The following is a 16,396-nucleotide window of genomic DNA, read 5'->3' on the forward strand; positions in this document are numbered from 1 at the left end:
CATTGTGTGCCGGGTTTTAGTGGCTAGCGCGCGCCTGAACGACTCGTCCGGGAAAGGCCTTGGCATTTGGAAGGGGGATTGTTGGATGCACGATGGGGGCGCGCCGCAATCCTGAGCCCGTCCCGTTATGGGAGGCAGAGCGGTCAGTGGCTCAGGCGTTCTACGAGGACACACCCCGCCGCCGAGGACCCATCGCTCGCTCGCAACCCGGCCCTGCCTGTCTGAGGCGCGCGCGCGCCCCAGTCTCTTCCTTTAGTAGCTCGGTGCAGAGGTAGCAGGAGCGGCGCAGGCGGCGGGGCCGGAGTGGGCTGAGGCGGCCATTCCCAAAAGCGAGAACGCAGCGCACTGAGCCCCTCCCCTTGGGACACTCACTCACTCACGCACACGGTGAGGGGGGTGGTGGTGGTGACGAAGGGTTCCTGACACGGGGTCGGGAGGGTTTCCGTGAGTGACCGTTGAACCGGGATAGGGGACGAGCGGCGCCAGGAGGCTGCTGGTCACGTGATTCCAGAGCGCCCTCGTCGTAGGCGGACAGAGCCGAATCGATTTGGTTGCGAGATCGTTGGGCGCGCGCCTGCAGGTGCGGCTCCGACGCTCGTCCTGGGGGTGGGGTGGGTGAGGAAGGTTGGTGGGTGCGCGCGCGCCCTCCCGCGTGTCCCCTCCGGCGGCCCGTCCAGCCATCCCCCTTAACGCGCTCCATTTCTCGCCTGTAGAGATGCCCTCGGCCACCAACAGCACTATGGCGAGTAGCAGCGGCAAAGTGGGGCCAGTGCCGGCGGGTAGCGAGGCCGCCCCGGCAGCGGCTCCCCCCCAGGCGGTAGTGGCTGCGGGCGGCAGCACCAGCTCGGTGCAGACAGAGGCCATGAAGCAGATCCTGGGAGTGATCGACAAGAAGCTGCGCAACCTGGAGAAGAAGAAGGTACCGTATCTCCCCGCACTCCGGTCTGGGCCCGGCCACCCCCTCCCGCGTTCTGGCTTCGCTGCACCAGCCCTCCCCGGACTCCTCTTTCCCTCTGGGTCTCCAGGTTCCCTTCCCCGCCCAGGGGTTTCCTTTCCCCGGCGGCCTGTCGTCCTGTCTCACGCCGGGACTGTGGAATCACCTTTCCCCATCATCCACGGCGGGGATTGGCCGGCCCGTGCCCCGCTGTGCGGGGAGCGAGGTTCCGGGTCTCGGTGCTCCTGCACCTGGTCGGCCTGGTCCACGGGGGTTGCCGCGGGCCTGCTCGGGGCGTTCCCGGTGCGGGCCCGGCGGAGGCTACCGCCCGAAGGTTCCAGAAGAGCGCCCGCCTCGCCCGGGGCATTCCTTTCCTGCTCCGCCTGGCCGAAGCGCGCAGCCCTTTGTTCGCAAAGCCCAGTGTGGGGTGATGCGCGTCCCACTCACGGGGCTGTTTGGGTTCGGACACAGGCAGGAGGAGCCGCCACTGCCCCCTTTCCCGTCCTCTCAGTCGGTGAGACAACGCAGTCCCCACCCCCACCCCTTTGTTCCTGTGGGCCGGGGTCTTCGCGAGCTCAGCCTTTGCGGGGGGATGAATTGGGCTTGTAACCGCCCCATGGAGTAGCGGCGTCTCCCCCGGGATAGAGAGCTGGGTGGGTGCGGGACGATAGGATCTGCAGTCTGTGGGGCTCACGGACTGTGCACATGGAGGCTGAAGCTAACATGGCGGCGGCGAGAGGCAGTCTCAGCCTCTCCGAGGCAGCTGCATTGTGTGAGCAGGCACTGGCAGCACAAAGCCGGGGCCAGCCGGCCACCCTGCCAGAGATTCCCAGCCCCTGGAGGCTTCCTCTGTATGGGTCACACAGCCAAGACTCGAAGGCTTCCAGGATATTATACAACAGCCCTCGCCCTGACTCTTGGGGTGTCTCTTGTGGGAATAAGAAAAGGAGTACTTGTGGCACCTTAGAGACTAACCAATTTAGTCTCTAAGGTGCCACAAGTACTCCTTTTCTTTTTGCGAATACAGACTAACACGGCTGTTCCTCTGAAACCTGTCTTGTGGGAATATCAGTTAATCTCAGAGGGTCTGGGTTGCCCCTCAGAGTGATGGTGTTGTGATTACTTATTATTTCTATGGTACCAGTTGTGTATATGGTGCTGTGTGTCAGATGGATCTTGCCACACAAGTGGCCCGGTTCTACAGAGCTTAATGGGTAAATGTAATAGGACACAATAGCAAAGACAAGTTTGAATGGTTATTGCCCCCCATTAAAAGCTCTGGAGTTTTGGTGATATACTTGAGAAATATTGGTGATATACTTGAGAAAGTTAAAACTTGGGATACTACCAAAAAATTCTGAACTGCAGCAAGGTTAATCTCTTAATTCTGCTTTTGTTTTTAATGTTAAAAAAACCATAAATTCAGTTATGAAATTTTGTTTCACTTTTAATTAAAAACAAAACTTGAAATATGAGTAGTCTAGTTTGGGATGAATTAACTATATTAAGGCAGTAAAGGTGACGTGCAAAGGGGCCAGAAATTGTGCTTACTTTACACCTGTATGCATGAGTGCACTGCTTTTTTTCCTTTTAAAAAATAGCAGGCATGTTAAGTGCTCTCATTTTAAAGAGAGAGGGAAGGCTTTCTGTATGACTTTAAAATGTGGCTGGGGAGTTCTCTCATACTTTGCCTGTAGACAGACTTTACATTTGTACAAGCAAAGGTGTGATATTAAACAGTTAAATCAGTGCAAGCTTATGTGTAGACAAAGTCTTAGTCTTTAACTGAAGGTTTGGAGTTTTTCAATCAATCCTTAAAACTTTCCCCAAGTGTTTTAAGTGAATTAAGTAAATTGTAAATGGTCTGAATAAAAAACTTCAGACAAAACAAGGAAGTGAAACAATATCATAAATCTGCTAGTTTTCCAAGATGGACACAACTTGAATTTTCAGTTAAAAATTAGGAGGGGGGCAGGGAGGTAGGGAGAAGAGCTCTTCAGACCTTCTGCCCTAAAACAAGCAAAAACTGCACAAGTACAGCCTTTCTGCCTTGGGTCACTTTTACCTGTTGTCTGTATGCAGCAGTTTCTGAAGTTTTAAAGAAACTTCATAACTTACATTTTAACAAATGCCTTTAGTGTTCGTCTTTTAATGCAGTTGCTCTCAACCTTTCTAGACTACTGTAACCCTTTCAGAAGTCTGATTTGTCTCGCATATCCCCAAGTTTCACCTCGCTTAAAATCTACTTGCATACAAAATCAGACATAAATATACAAAAGTATCACATACAGTATAACTGAAAAATTGTTTACTTTCTCATTTTTACCATATAATTATAAAATCAACTGGAATATAAATATTGTACTTACATTTCAGTGTATAGTGTGCAGAGCAGTTTAAAAAGTCATTTTATGAAATTTTAGTTTGTACTGACTTTGCTAGTGCTTAGGTAGCCTGTTGTAAAACTGGGCAAATATCTAGATGAGCTGATGTACTCCCCTGGAAGACCACTGCATACCCCCAGCGGTACATGTATCCCTGGTTGAGAACCACCTTTTTAATGGACTTTCTGGTAAAGTTCTATGGAGAGTATCTTAAACTAGAAAGTTATAAGTAGAAGACCTCAGAATTCTGATACAAATGCATGCAATTTGGGACATTTTAGCTTGTGAATTCCTTAGTCTCTGTTAGTTCCCCATACCCGTTATAATATACGGAGAGCAGTAGTAACTGCTAAATTAAGGTGTCTTGAGCATTTCATTATAACTTTACATTTGCTTATTACTTTCTGAAACTTGGCAAGGAAACTTCCCTCACAGAGAAGAACCTTTGAGTGGTTGTGGTGTGAATTGCTTTTGAGTTGAGAAATTATTGTGTATTAGTACTATATTTTGGTTTTGTTTTTTTTTTGTTGCACACAAAGTGTGCAGTTAAGGTCAGGTTGTATGTGCATAGCTAGCTTAGCACTGTGCACGGTGCACAGTGATGAATGCGTGAAGGGGACAAGCGCTCCTGCACAACTCTGAAGACTTGCTGCAGACCTCGTAATGTGTATAGGATAAATGGTTCTTGGATGTGTCAAGCCAAATTGTTAAACTATGGATTTTTTTTCTTGTCTTTAAAAAGAATAAATCAAAGGTGTTCAGAGAATATTAAGTTTTGAAGATTGTCATTTCCTTACTTAGCCATGCAGAGACTACGTTCGCAGTATTTATTTGCGCTTATGTATTGTTTGTGATCACATGCTGTTTCTTAAATGCAGTATTCATACAACTACATTTTTTAATCTTCTAAATTTCTGAAGATTTTTTGCATATAAAGGGTAAGATCAGAAATTATACAGTCTCGAGTCAAGTGGATGAAAAATGTTAAATGTGAAAACATCTGATAATGTGAAAGATTAAATGCTTTCACTAAAGGAGTTTGCAGGTGTTCATCTAGAAGGACAATTGAGTTAAATTTTGAATGCTTATTAGCAAAGAACAAAGTAAAAATACTGTTGATTTGGTGACCTGTGCAATTAGTTAGGACATATTTTAGATATTTAAATCTTAAATGGTAAGTGTGGCTTGTGGTCTAATAAAATACACTTTTGCTGTAGAAATTAGAAATGCCACATCTTGACTCAGAAGTCTTTTTAGTTTCACACTTTCATTAGCTGGTTTCAGAGTAACAACCGTGTTAGTCTGTATTTGCAAAAAGAAAAAGAGTACTTGTGGCACCTTAGAGACTAACCAATTTATTTGAGCATAAACTTTCGTGAGCTACAGCTCACTTCATCGGATGCATGCTGTGGAAAGTACAGAAGATCTTTTTATACACACAAACCATGAAAAAATGGGTGTTTACCACTACAAAAGGTTTTCTCTGCCCCCACCCCACTCTCCTGCTGGTAATAGCTTATCTAAAGTGATCACGCTCCTTACAATGTGTATGATAATCAAGTTGGGCCATTTCCAGCACAAATCCAGGGTGGGGAGAAAACCTGGATCTTCTGTACTTTCCACAGTATGCATCCAATGAAGTGAGCTGAAGCTCACGAAAGCTTATGCTCAAATTGGTCACTTTCATTAGCTGGCTCTGTAAGAGTAAAGTGATATTGCTAAACTCAAGTAGTAATAATTTTGGAATTACAATACAGTATTTGTTCAAAATATGTTGAAAATAATTCAAGCTAGAAACCATAGTAATTACAGGTGTTTATACTAAATTGCTAGTTATATTTCATTCTTCTTGTTTTCAGTTTGCTGCAGAACTAAAGTGTTAAAAGTTCCAAAGAGCCAAAGTGGTACATGTTTAAAAGGGGATGACAGTAACACAGTTTCTTCTCTTTTAGATGTATAAAGAAAGCCTGAGGATGTGTTTTACCTTTTTAGAAAGATAAGGAATGCTGAATCTTGTTTTTGGACTGCTTAAAGGTCTCTTACGTGTTAAGAGCTTCCTTAGGTCCTAATTCAAGGGATGTTCTATTGTCTAAAGTCTTTTTTCTTCCATCTACTTATGAGTTGAATTAAATAGGTGTTTAAAAAAGTTTTAAACAGTCCGAATAAAAATCACTTAAACCTCTTTCGACTTCACTTGCATGATGTGTGATGTTAAAATCCTACTAGTTCTGTAATTACTCATAGTCTTCCAGGAAAAGCAAGCTAGATCCAAATCTCAGTTTCTGTTGTGTTTTAATACAGAAGCTTTTTTTCTCGGGGTAGGGGTAAGAGCAAACATTGTCTCCATTTTACAGCCTGGGGGCAGGAGAGAAACACATGCACCAGTTGAGCTGTAGCTCACAAAAGCTTATGCTCAGATAAATTTGTTAGTCTCTAAGGTGCCACAAGTACTCCTTTTCTTTTTCTTCCCTTTCAGTTCACCTATAATACCATACACAACCAAACTTCATGTTCTGTGCTAACTGTGCCATTGTCTTATGAAGCTTTAGAATGCTTAAAAATATGAAAGATACTGTATTAAAACCATATTCTGTAAATTGATAAATATGAATGTGAGAAGGCTGTACCAGTTTAACAACAAGTGTAGGTTTTAAACCAGTTTGGTAAATCCAGTGCAAACAGCTACGTGGACATTCCTTTTGATTTAAACCAACCTTGATTTGGCTTGGCTGAAGTCAATTGGGAAACGGTTTAAACTAAAATAGGTGGCCATCCTGGAGATAGCACTAATTTTAAAACAGATTTAAGTTAAATTGCTGCATCTTTGTCTTGTAGCCAAACCATAGATATGAGTCTAAATATCTTAGTGACGTTTGCCAATATATATTTCATGGATGGTTCTACTATCCTCAGTAACATAGGCATTTCCATTGGAATACATCAATTGGGTATTTCAGATTGACCTAATATTTTAGATAGTATTTGTCTCTCTGCTTCCACTTTTTGATAGATGTGCTAGACTTTCTGCATGAAAGATCTGACTAACAATCAGTCTATACTGGGGCATTGTGATAAGTTTCTTCTGAAGAGGTCTTATGGAAGCAACCATTGTTGCTAGGTTTAAGGCCCCTCTGGTGATCAAAGGCTCTTCTCACCGATACACTGATCTCTATGTAGCTTTGGTGAAGCAGTTGCATGTTCTGTCAGGAGGGCTGTCTTCCTGTTTCCTTGTGGGATAGCACTAAATCAGTCCTGAGATTGTTGTCTCTTTTTTCCAAGTTACTTTCTTTTGTTGGTATCCAGCATGGCCTGTCTTAGGACAAAAAGAAAAGGAGTACTTGTGGCACCTTAGAGACTAACCCATTTATTTGAGCATAAGCTTTCGTGAGTTACAGCTCACTTATCGGATGCATGCAGTGGAAATGCATATATCAGCTTATGCTCAAATAAATTGGTTAGTCTCTAAGGTGCCACAAGTACTCCTTTTCTTTTTGCGAATACAGACTAACACGGCTGCTACTCTGAAACCTATCTTAGGACAGTATCAGTCAGCACTGTTGTTACACTGCACAACACACGTTCAAAGAGGTGGGCCCAGTCCCTGCATTTGTTTTTTTTTAAGGAAACATGCTCAAAAGAAATGTCTTCTAAAATGAAACTCAAAATTAGTTGTAATAAATCTGATTGGAGGTTTGTGTATTGAAATTGTGAATGGAGGCAGACTATGTGAAACCACAGCTGAGTTCTTTTGTGTTGGAACCTCCAAGTGGCAGCAAGGATATACTGATTTTTGGATACATATTAAGTCCCAGCTCCAACCCTCAAAATTAAGCTCTCATACCTGTGTTTAAAAAAAAAAAAAAAAAAAAATTTGGAGGCACTAGTTCCTTGTTTGATCTCATTGTTTCATTTATAACTATTAGATTTTTTTAAATAGTATAGAAGTTATTTCTCTCAATGGTTGATATAACTTCTATTAACTAGTTATATATGCTCGCTGAAGAGAAAATAGACTCCTTTTCTATGCAGTGGGCAAAATATCTTAATTACCAATGTAAGTAGTTTTGCTGACTTTTTGCATTGATGGAAGCATGTGTTTGCCACAACATTTTAGAGCATCCAGCTCTCTGGACTGCTTCCCCCTTTAGATGACTCTTAAAAGATCATATTTATGTTTTGACTCTGGATTAAGCTACTGATGACTGAAAGAGTCCTTTGGCTGGACTAAATGTGTGTATTTAAAGGACTATGAAAGCCACTTAAGGTTGTACTTTCATAATGAACAAGAGGTAGCTCAGATCAGTAAAACTCACTAAGGCTCCCTTACGTCGACTTCCGTCTGTAAGCATCTACATTAAAATGCCCCTCCCGCCAATGTAAGTTGCCCAGCCACCACACCAACTTAGTAACTCCATCTCTGTGAAAGGGGTAGCTTGTAAGTTGATTCAGTGTCTGTGTAGACACTGAGTTGTTTACATAGCCTGTTTCCGCGCTGGGGCTGACAACCCAGGGCAGTGAGGCTCAGGCTGTCAGTGCCCCACAATGTCCCACACTGTTAGTTAAATCGGTTCAAGCCCTTCTGGTGAAGACACGCACTGCTGACAGAAGGAGCATAGTGTGGACATTACAGTTGAAGTAATTACTGCGGTGGCTGTACGTTAACTTAACTTTGTAGTATAGACGTGCCCTGAGGCAGTGGCTTTCAACCTTTCCAGACTGCTGTACCTTTTTCAAGAGTCTGATTTGTTTTGCATGTCCCCAGGTTTCACCTGATTTAAAAACTACTTGCAAAATCAGACCTAAACATACAAAAGTGTCACAGCACACTATTACTGAAAAATTGCTTACTTCCTAATTTTTACCATATAATTATAAAATAAATCAATTGGAATATAAATATTGTACTTACATTTCAGTGTATAAAGAAAAGGAGGACTTGTGGCACCTTAGAGACTAACAAATTTATTTGAGCATAAGCTTTTGTGAGCTACAGCTCACTTCATCAGATGCATTCAGTGGAAAATACAGTGGGGAGATGTGTGTGTATATATACACAGAGAACGTGAAACAGTGGGTGTTACCATACACACTGTAACGAGAGTGATCACTTAAGGTGACAGGTTTCAGAGTAGCAGCCGTGTTAGTCTGTATCCGCAAAAAGAAAAGGAGGACTTGTGGCACCTTAGAGACTAACCAATTTATTTGCGCATAAGCTTTCATGAGCTACAGCCAATGAACTGGACAGCCTCTATGTGAAACAATAAATGGACACAAATCAGACATCAAGAATTATAACATTCAAAAACCAATTGGACAACACTTCAATCTCTTTGGTCGCTCGATTGCAGACCTAAAAGTGGCAATTCTTCAACAAAAAAACTTCAAAAACAGACTCCAACAAGAGACTGCTGAATTGGAATTAATTTGCAAACTGGGTACAATTAACTTAGGCTTGAATAAAGACTGGGAGTGGATGGATCATTACACAAAGTAAAACTGTTTCCCCATATTTATCCCCCCCCATGCTGGTCCTCAGATGTTCTTATCAACTTCTGGAAATGGCCCACCTTGATTATCACTACAAAAGTCGCCCCCCCCCCCCCCCCCGCTGGTAATAGCTCATCTTACCTGATCACTCTCGTTACAGTGTTCTCTGTGTATATAAATCTCCCCACTGTATTTTCCACTGAATGCATCCGAGGAAGTGAGCTGCAGCTCACAAAAGCTTATGCTCAAATAAATTTGTTAGTCTCTAAGGTGCCACAAGTCCTCCTTTTCTTTTTGCAGATACAGACTAACACGGCTGCTACTCTGAAACATTTCAGTGTATAGTATATAGAGCAGTATAAACAAGTCATTGTCTGTCTATATGAAATTTTAGTTTGTACTGACTTCACTAGTGCTTTTTATGTAGCCTGTTGTAAAACTAGTCAAATATCTAGATGAGCTGATGTACCCCTGGAAGACCCCAATGGGTACGCATATTCCTGGTTGAGAACCACTGCTCTAAAGCATGTGGTAAGTATTGCTGGAGAAGTCTAGTAGAATGGTAAAACAAAAATGCAGGTTATGTTGGCTTGATTGTATCGATAGAAGACTAGGGATGTCCAGATTGCAATAAAAATACTGTAGACAATGCATTGTATTAGTATTTCTGCACTGAAATTTGCTAGCGATAGGGAATTCATCCACTAGGAAGACTTACAAAATATCTAGGTATATTCTGTCACCAATGCACAAATAATTTACTGACTAATTCCCAGTAAGATTAATAGGCCTTAGTGGGTAAATCACCGGTATCCTTAAGTTAAGACATATACACGTATTGCCTTGCATATTCAAGAGTGATTTTATTCAACTAAGATATTAGATATTTCCAGTTAATGGTGTAAACAAATAATGTTCTTAAAAACCAATTCAAATAAAATGAAATTTTAAATTAGGACTGTCAATTAAAAAAATTAATCACGTTATTTCACTGTTAAACAGTAATAGAATACCATTTATTTAAATATTTTTGGATGTTTTCCACATTTTCAAATATATTGATTTCAGTTACAACACAGAATACATCCACCTTGATTGATTTGGCCTCGTTAGCACTACAAAAAGTAATTTTCCCTCTGTTGATATTCACCCCTTCTTGTCAACTGTTGGGAATGGGCCACATCCACCATGATTGAATTGGCCTTGTTAGCAGTGACCCCCCACTTGGTAAGGCAACTCCCATCTTTTCATGTGCTGTGTATTTATACCTGCCTACTGTATTTTTCACTCCATGCATCTGATGAAGTGAGTTCGAGCCCAAGAAAGCTTATGCCCCAATAAATTTGTTAGTCTGTAAGTTGCCACAAGGGCTCCTCATTGTTTTTACAGTGCTTACTTTATATTTTTGATTATGAGTATTTCCTAATGGATAAGGCATTGGCCTCCTACGCCAGGGATTGTTGGTTTGAGTTCCATCTGGGGTGAAGAGAATTTTAGGGGAGAGGGATAGCTCAGTGGTTTGAGCATTGGCCTGCTAAACCCAGGGTTGGGAGTTCAATCCTTGAGGGGGCCATTTAGGGATCTGTGGCAAAAATTGGGGATTGGTCCTGCTTTGAGCAGGGGGTTGGACTAGATGACCTCCTGAGGTCCCTTCCAACCCTGACATTCTATGATTCTATTAGCACTGTAAAAAACCCAGAATAAATAATATTTTTCAGTTCACCTAATACAAGTACTGTCGTGCAATCTCTTTATCATGAAGTTGAACTTAGAAATGTAGAACTATCAATAAAAATAAATTGCATTCAAAAATAAAACAGTGTAACATTTTGGAGCCTTCAAGTCCAGTCAGTCCTACTTCTTGTTCAGCCAATCGCTCAGACAAACAAGTTTGTTTACATTTGCAGGAGATAATGCTGCCTCCTTGTTTACAATGTCACATGAAAGTGAGAACAGGGGTTCGCATGGCGCAGTTGTAGCCAGCATCGCAAGATATTTACATGCCAGATGTGCTAAAAATTCATGTTTCTTCATGCTTCAGCCACCATTCCAAGGGACGTGTCCATGCTGATGACAGGTCCTGCTTGATAACCATCCATAGCAGTGCGGACTGATGCATGTTCACTTTCATTATCTGAGTCAGATGCACCAGCAGAAGGTTGATTTTCTTTTTTGGTGGTTCGGGTTCTGTAGTTTCTGCATCTAAGTGTTGCTCTTTTAAGACTTCTGAAAGCATGCTCCACACCTCATCCCTCTCAGATTTTGGAAGGCACTTCAAATTCTTAAACCTTTGGTCGAGTGCTGTAGCTATCTTTAGAAATCTCACATTGGTACCTTCTTTGCGTTTTGTGAAATCTGCAGTGAAAGTGTTCTTAAAATAAACGTGCTGGGTCATCATCCGAGACCGCTATAACATGAAATATATGGCAGAATGTGGGTAAAACAGAGCAGGAGACATACTATTCTCCCCCAAGGAGTTGTTACAAATTTAATTAACACACTTTTTTTAAAGAGCATCATCAGTATGAAAGCATGTCCTCTGGAATAGTGTCCAAAGCATGAAGGGACATACAAATGTTTAGCATATCTGGCATGTAAATACCTTGCAATGCTGGCTACAAAAGTGTCGTGCTGGTGACATTGTATATAAGAAGAGGGCAGCATTATTTCCTGTAAATGTAAACAAATTAGTTTGTTTAGCGATTGGCTGAACAAGAAGTACAATCGTGATTAATATTTTTTGAGTTAATCATGTGAGTTAACTGCGATTAATCGACAGCCCTAATTTAAATGATGGTAAATATTCAGTTTAATGTCTTTGATATTCTTTATAAAGCTGTGTTAAGTGCTCGACACTCAGATTTACATGAGAGCACTCACTTACATTTTTTAATACAGTACATTGAGAAAATCCTCCAGTTCTAAATTCTTAGTTTCTGAATAAGAAACAAGGATGTTTATATTAATACAGCGTTGAAGCTGAAAATTCAGGAGCACATTAATATCATAGTAATATTTTATCTTTTGGATTTATAATGTGACCCTGTTGCATGTCCTATCTATTTTAGAGTATAAATTAAATAAGAGTGATCAACTATTTATTGTGTACAAGGAAAATAGGAACAGATAGTCCTATATGTGACATAGCCAAGTTGTGGATGTGAGGAAACAGTACCTCTTGGAATTTCTGAAGTTTTGAGTGCTCAGTTTCAACTTTCATATCACTTGAATGCTTGTGTGCATTTAGTTTTCCTGGTTCTTTTTAAGAATGGGGGAAAAAGTACTTTGTAGTCACTTTCAAGATGCCTTTGTGGTGCCAGATCTGTTAGATGACACATAATTGAGGAGGCAGTGAGTTGGGAAACATTCTAAACGACATGCATGAAAATATCAAACATTCGTTCATAAACTCTTTAATATAAAGTCAAGTTTTTCCCTCTTGAATAGTGACTATATAGCAAGTCACTCTTTAAATATTGACAGGTTTCAGAGTAGCAGCCGTGTTAGTATGTATTCGCAAAAAGAAAAGGAGTACTTGTGGCACCTTAGAGACTAACCAATTTATTTGAGCATAAGCTTTCATGAGCTACAGCTCACTTTATCGGATGCAGTGAGCTGTAGCTCACGAAAGCTTATGCTCAAATAAATTGGTTAGTCTCTAAGGTGCCACAAGTACTCCTTTTCTTTAAATATTCTGACTTCATCTATCTGAATTACAAAACAATGCCAGTCAGAACATATATAACTTAGAAAAGACTAAGATAGCTTTACTTAAAAAAATAAATGTCAAGACCAAGCATGGAAAATTTTAGCCCAAAAGGAATTTGCTTGAGAAAAGTTGAAGTGAAATCAAAGAGGGTGATGGCTCAGAATGAAAATTAAACCTTATAGTTGCCAACAAACTCGGTATTAAAACAGACCAGTCAGACTTTGTCTGTCTCAGTTCAGGGCAACTGCACTTGTATTTTTCCCTTCGTGATCCACCAAGGCATCTACTCTAGGCTCCTGGTTCCTCAGCTGTCACCTTTGTTGGGTGGAGACCTGCAGGTCTCTCCCTCCTGACCAGGGTTTTTTTTCAGGCTGTGTAGTTCCCTGCTTACACATCCACAGCAAGCCAGACTGCCTAAACTGGCCAGCATCTGCGCTTTACTTGCCAGCAGTTGCTGATTACCACACAGGTCTTTCTAAGCAAGCATATTTATTCTTAAAGTAAAAGTATTTCAGAAAAAAAAATTAAACTAACAATAGAACCTACATGCTTGCTTAAAGCTTACCAGAGGTCACTCCAGCCTCAAACTCTGGTAGGTGTCAGTCCTTCAAGACCCACAATTGGGTTTTCCCTGTAGAAGTAAATTCACAACAGTTTCAGATTCAGAACCAGAACAACCAGAACTAGTTCAGTCTTTCCTTTATACAGCTTTAGCTTTTGACCTTGTATTACAGGTGATCAGCAGATAGAATCATAGAATATAAGGGTTGGAAGGGACCCCAGAAGGTCATCTAGTCCAACCCCCTGCTCAAAGCAGGACCAATTCCCAGTTAAATCATCCCAGCCAGGGCTTTGTCAAGCCTGACCTTAAAAACCTCCAAGGAAGGAGATTCTACCACCTCCCTAGGTAACGCATTCCAGTGTTTCACCACCCTCATAGTGAAAAAGTTTTTCCTAATATCCAATCTAAACCTCCCCCACTGCAGCTTGAGACCATTACTCCTCGTTCTGTCATCTGATACCATTGAGAACAGTCTAGAGCCATCCTCTTTGGAACCCCCTTTCAGGTAGTTGAAAACAGCTATCAAATCCCCCCTCATTCTTCTCTTCTGCAGGCTAAACAATCCCAGCTCCCTCAGCCTCTCCTCATAAGTCATGTGTTCCAGACCCCTAATCATTTTTATTGCCCTTCGCTGGACTCTCTCCAATTTATCCACATCCTTCTTGAAGTGTGGGGCCCAAAACTGGACACAGTACTCCAGATGAGGCCTCACCAATGTCGAATAGAGGGGAACGATCACGTCCCTCGATCTGCTCGCTATGCCCCTACTTATACAAGCTCAAGGCATATCTTCAAAAGAATGGGGTTTGGGTAGCTGGACTTAAGGAATTTACATTCACCTCCCTTGAGCTATTTCTAGGAAATCCATTTCATATGTACAGTCCCAAACATCCATTCTTTGGCACGTTCAGTATAGTCCTTTGATCATCCAAGCTTTATATCACATCTCACAGGGTCACCGTGGGTTGATGGCAGAGTAGGGACTAAATTGGGATGTGATGACTGTCCTGTGACCTGTTTACTGGATCACTCTTCCACTCACTTTCCTCTTAAATTTTTCTGCTGTTTGTGCTTCAGAGTGCACATTCTGTGTGAGAACGTTGGATAAGCTTGTACAGGGAAAAAATCAGTAAAATATCTCATTTTGCGGGGCTACTGCAGTTGGGCTGCTAAGCAAAAATTTGTTACAGCAGTTGTTTTACAGCACTTCTTGCTGATGTTAGTTAACAGAGTAAATGAAGGTTTACAAAATGACACCTTTCTCTTTCTTATCTAGTAGTATCTTAGCCTAATGCGGTAGGTGACCTTCTGGAGCATGTCTACAACTACAAAGAAGTAACACTTATTCTGCATTTAGAATCTCATTTGTGATAATGTGCATTTAGAGTAGCTCGTCCGCTGCATTGCAGAGGGCAAGGCTGCCTTCCTTTGCCTTCACCTAAATATACTAAACATACTAAATATCTGGAAGCTTTGAGAAAGTAACATTAAACAGGAATGACTTTTTTTCCAGTTTGTTGTGATGGAGAAGCCTGTATAAAAACCTTTGTTTCTAATAGTTAAAACTCTTTTGAAAGAAAGCCAGGTTACCAAATTTAAATCGTGGTTCACAGCAGACTTTTTTCTTTTTTGGTGGTCAAACGTGCATTGTGTGACTGACTAGGCCAGGGGTGGCTAACCTGAGCCTGAGAAGGAGCCAGAATTTACCAATGTACATTGCCAAAGAGCCACAGTAATACATCAAAAAGAAAAGGAGTACTTGTGGCACCTTAGAGACTAACCAATTTATTTGAGCATGAGCTTTCGTGAGCTACAGCTCACTTCATCAGATGCATACCGTGGAAACTGCAGCAGACTTTATATATACACAGAGAATATGAAACAATACCTCCTCCCACCCCACTGTCCTGCTGGTAATAGCTTATCTAAAGTGATCATCAGGTGGGCCATTTCCAGCACAAATCCAGGTGGAGGGTGAGAAAACCTGGATTTGTGCTGGAAATGGCCCACCTGATGATCACTTTAGATAAGCTATTACCAGCAGGACAGTGGGGTGGGAGGAGGTATTGTTTATATATACACAGAGAATATGAAAGTCTGCTGCAGTTTCCACGGTATGCATCTGATGAAGTGAGCTGTAGCTCACGAAAGCTCATGCTCAAATAAATTGGTTAGTCTCTAAGGTGCCACAAGTACTCCTTTTCTTTTTGCGAATACAGACTAACACGGCTGTTACTGGTTTCAGAGTAATACATCAGCAGCCCCCCATCAACCCCGCTCCCAGTGCCCGCTCCCTCCCCGCACCTCCTGATCAGCTGTTTCATGGTGCTCAGGAGGCTCTGGAGGGGAGGGGGGAGCAAGGGCATGGCAGGCTCAGGGGGGAGGGAGCAGGAAGGGGTGGAGTGGGGGCAGGGCCTGTGGCAGTCAGGGGTTGAGCACCCCGCTGCACATTGGAAAGTTGGCACCTGTAGCTCTGGCCCCAGAGTTGGTGCCTATAGAAGGAGCTGCATGTGCTCCGGAGCCACTGGTTGGCCACCCCTGGACTAGGCTAACTGTAATGTGCTCAATGCTCTATTTAAGAGGGCTGTATCCTGAAGCTTGAGCTAGTGCTGAACATAGTTGCTTACCTCTTAGATGGTGATAGGCTGTTAGGAGTAAAATGCATTTGCTGCTTGCTCTGCCTGGCTAATGGTCTTTTGGGTACAGTTTAGTGCTCATCAGAGTATCTTCCGATCTATCTGTTGGTAACCACCTCACCTACTGTGTACCATTGTTGTGGTTTAATTTGACCAGGATACTCGGGTTGCTAGCTGTTGCCCAAATCAAACACTTGGCCAGGGACATTACATTATTGAGAGTTCAGGAAATCCTTAGTTGGAGAATTAATTTTCTGTGAAAAAGCTAATGTTGAACTATTTATTTTTTATGGAAAGGTGAAAAAGTTAACTATTTTGTCTACCTTTTTTAATTGTTGAGTTTTCAGTAAAATGGGCTGTTTTGGCAGAGGATGACTTAGTTTAAAAGGTATAGCTGGAGTATGAGTGGCTGTAACTTTCTGTCTGGGACCACTGTCAGTAATTTATCTTACATAGCAGTTTGCATGTTATCCTTACTTTCACAAGCCCACAGCTTTCCGAAATAAATCCTTTGGGCTAAACTTTTCTACACTCAGTTTCCCAAAGTGAATTGTTTCAGAAACTTTGATCAGATACTTTCACTATCCGTTTTATCTTTCAATCAGAATGTTGTCACTGTCAACAAATGATGGTTAAAGAAACATTTAAACCTAGAACACAATCATGCCATGGTGTTCTCTTCAG

At 42.0% G+C, this 16,396-nt stretch overlaps 1 protein-coding gene across 4 annotated transcripts in view; it reads left to right on the forward strand.

Moving 5' to 3' along the window:
- The first annotated feature begins 224 nt into the window (after positions 1 to 224).
- Positions 225 to 16,396, forward strand: part of CAPRIN1 (cell cycle associated protein 1) — an 86,575-nt gene continuing 70,403 nt past the window's right edge. For 3 of the 4 annotated variants that reach the window (XM_048852219.2, XM_048852221.2, XM_048852224.2), the window contains exons 1-2: positions 225 to 387; positions 714 to 919. In XM_048852219.2, the coding sequence (XP_048708176.1) occupies positions 716 to 919 (204 nt within the window). In that variant the 5' untranslated portion in view covers positions 225 to 387; positions 714 to 715. Of the gene's footprint in view, positions 388 to 433; positions 581 to 713; positions 920 to 16,396 lie in introns of those variants that run through there. The other variant, XM_048852220.2, reaches the window with a different exon arrangement.

Source organism: Caretta caretta, chromosome 6, assembly GCF_965140235.1.
Source record: "Caretta caretta isolate rCarCar2 chromosome 6, rCarCar1.hap1, whole genome shotgun sequence".
NCBI lineage: Eukaryota > Metazoa > Chordata > Testudines > Cheloniidae > Caretta > Caretta caretta.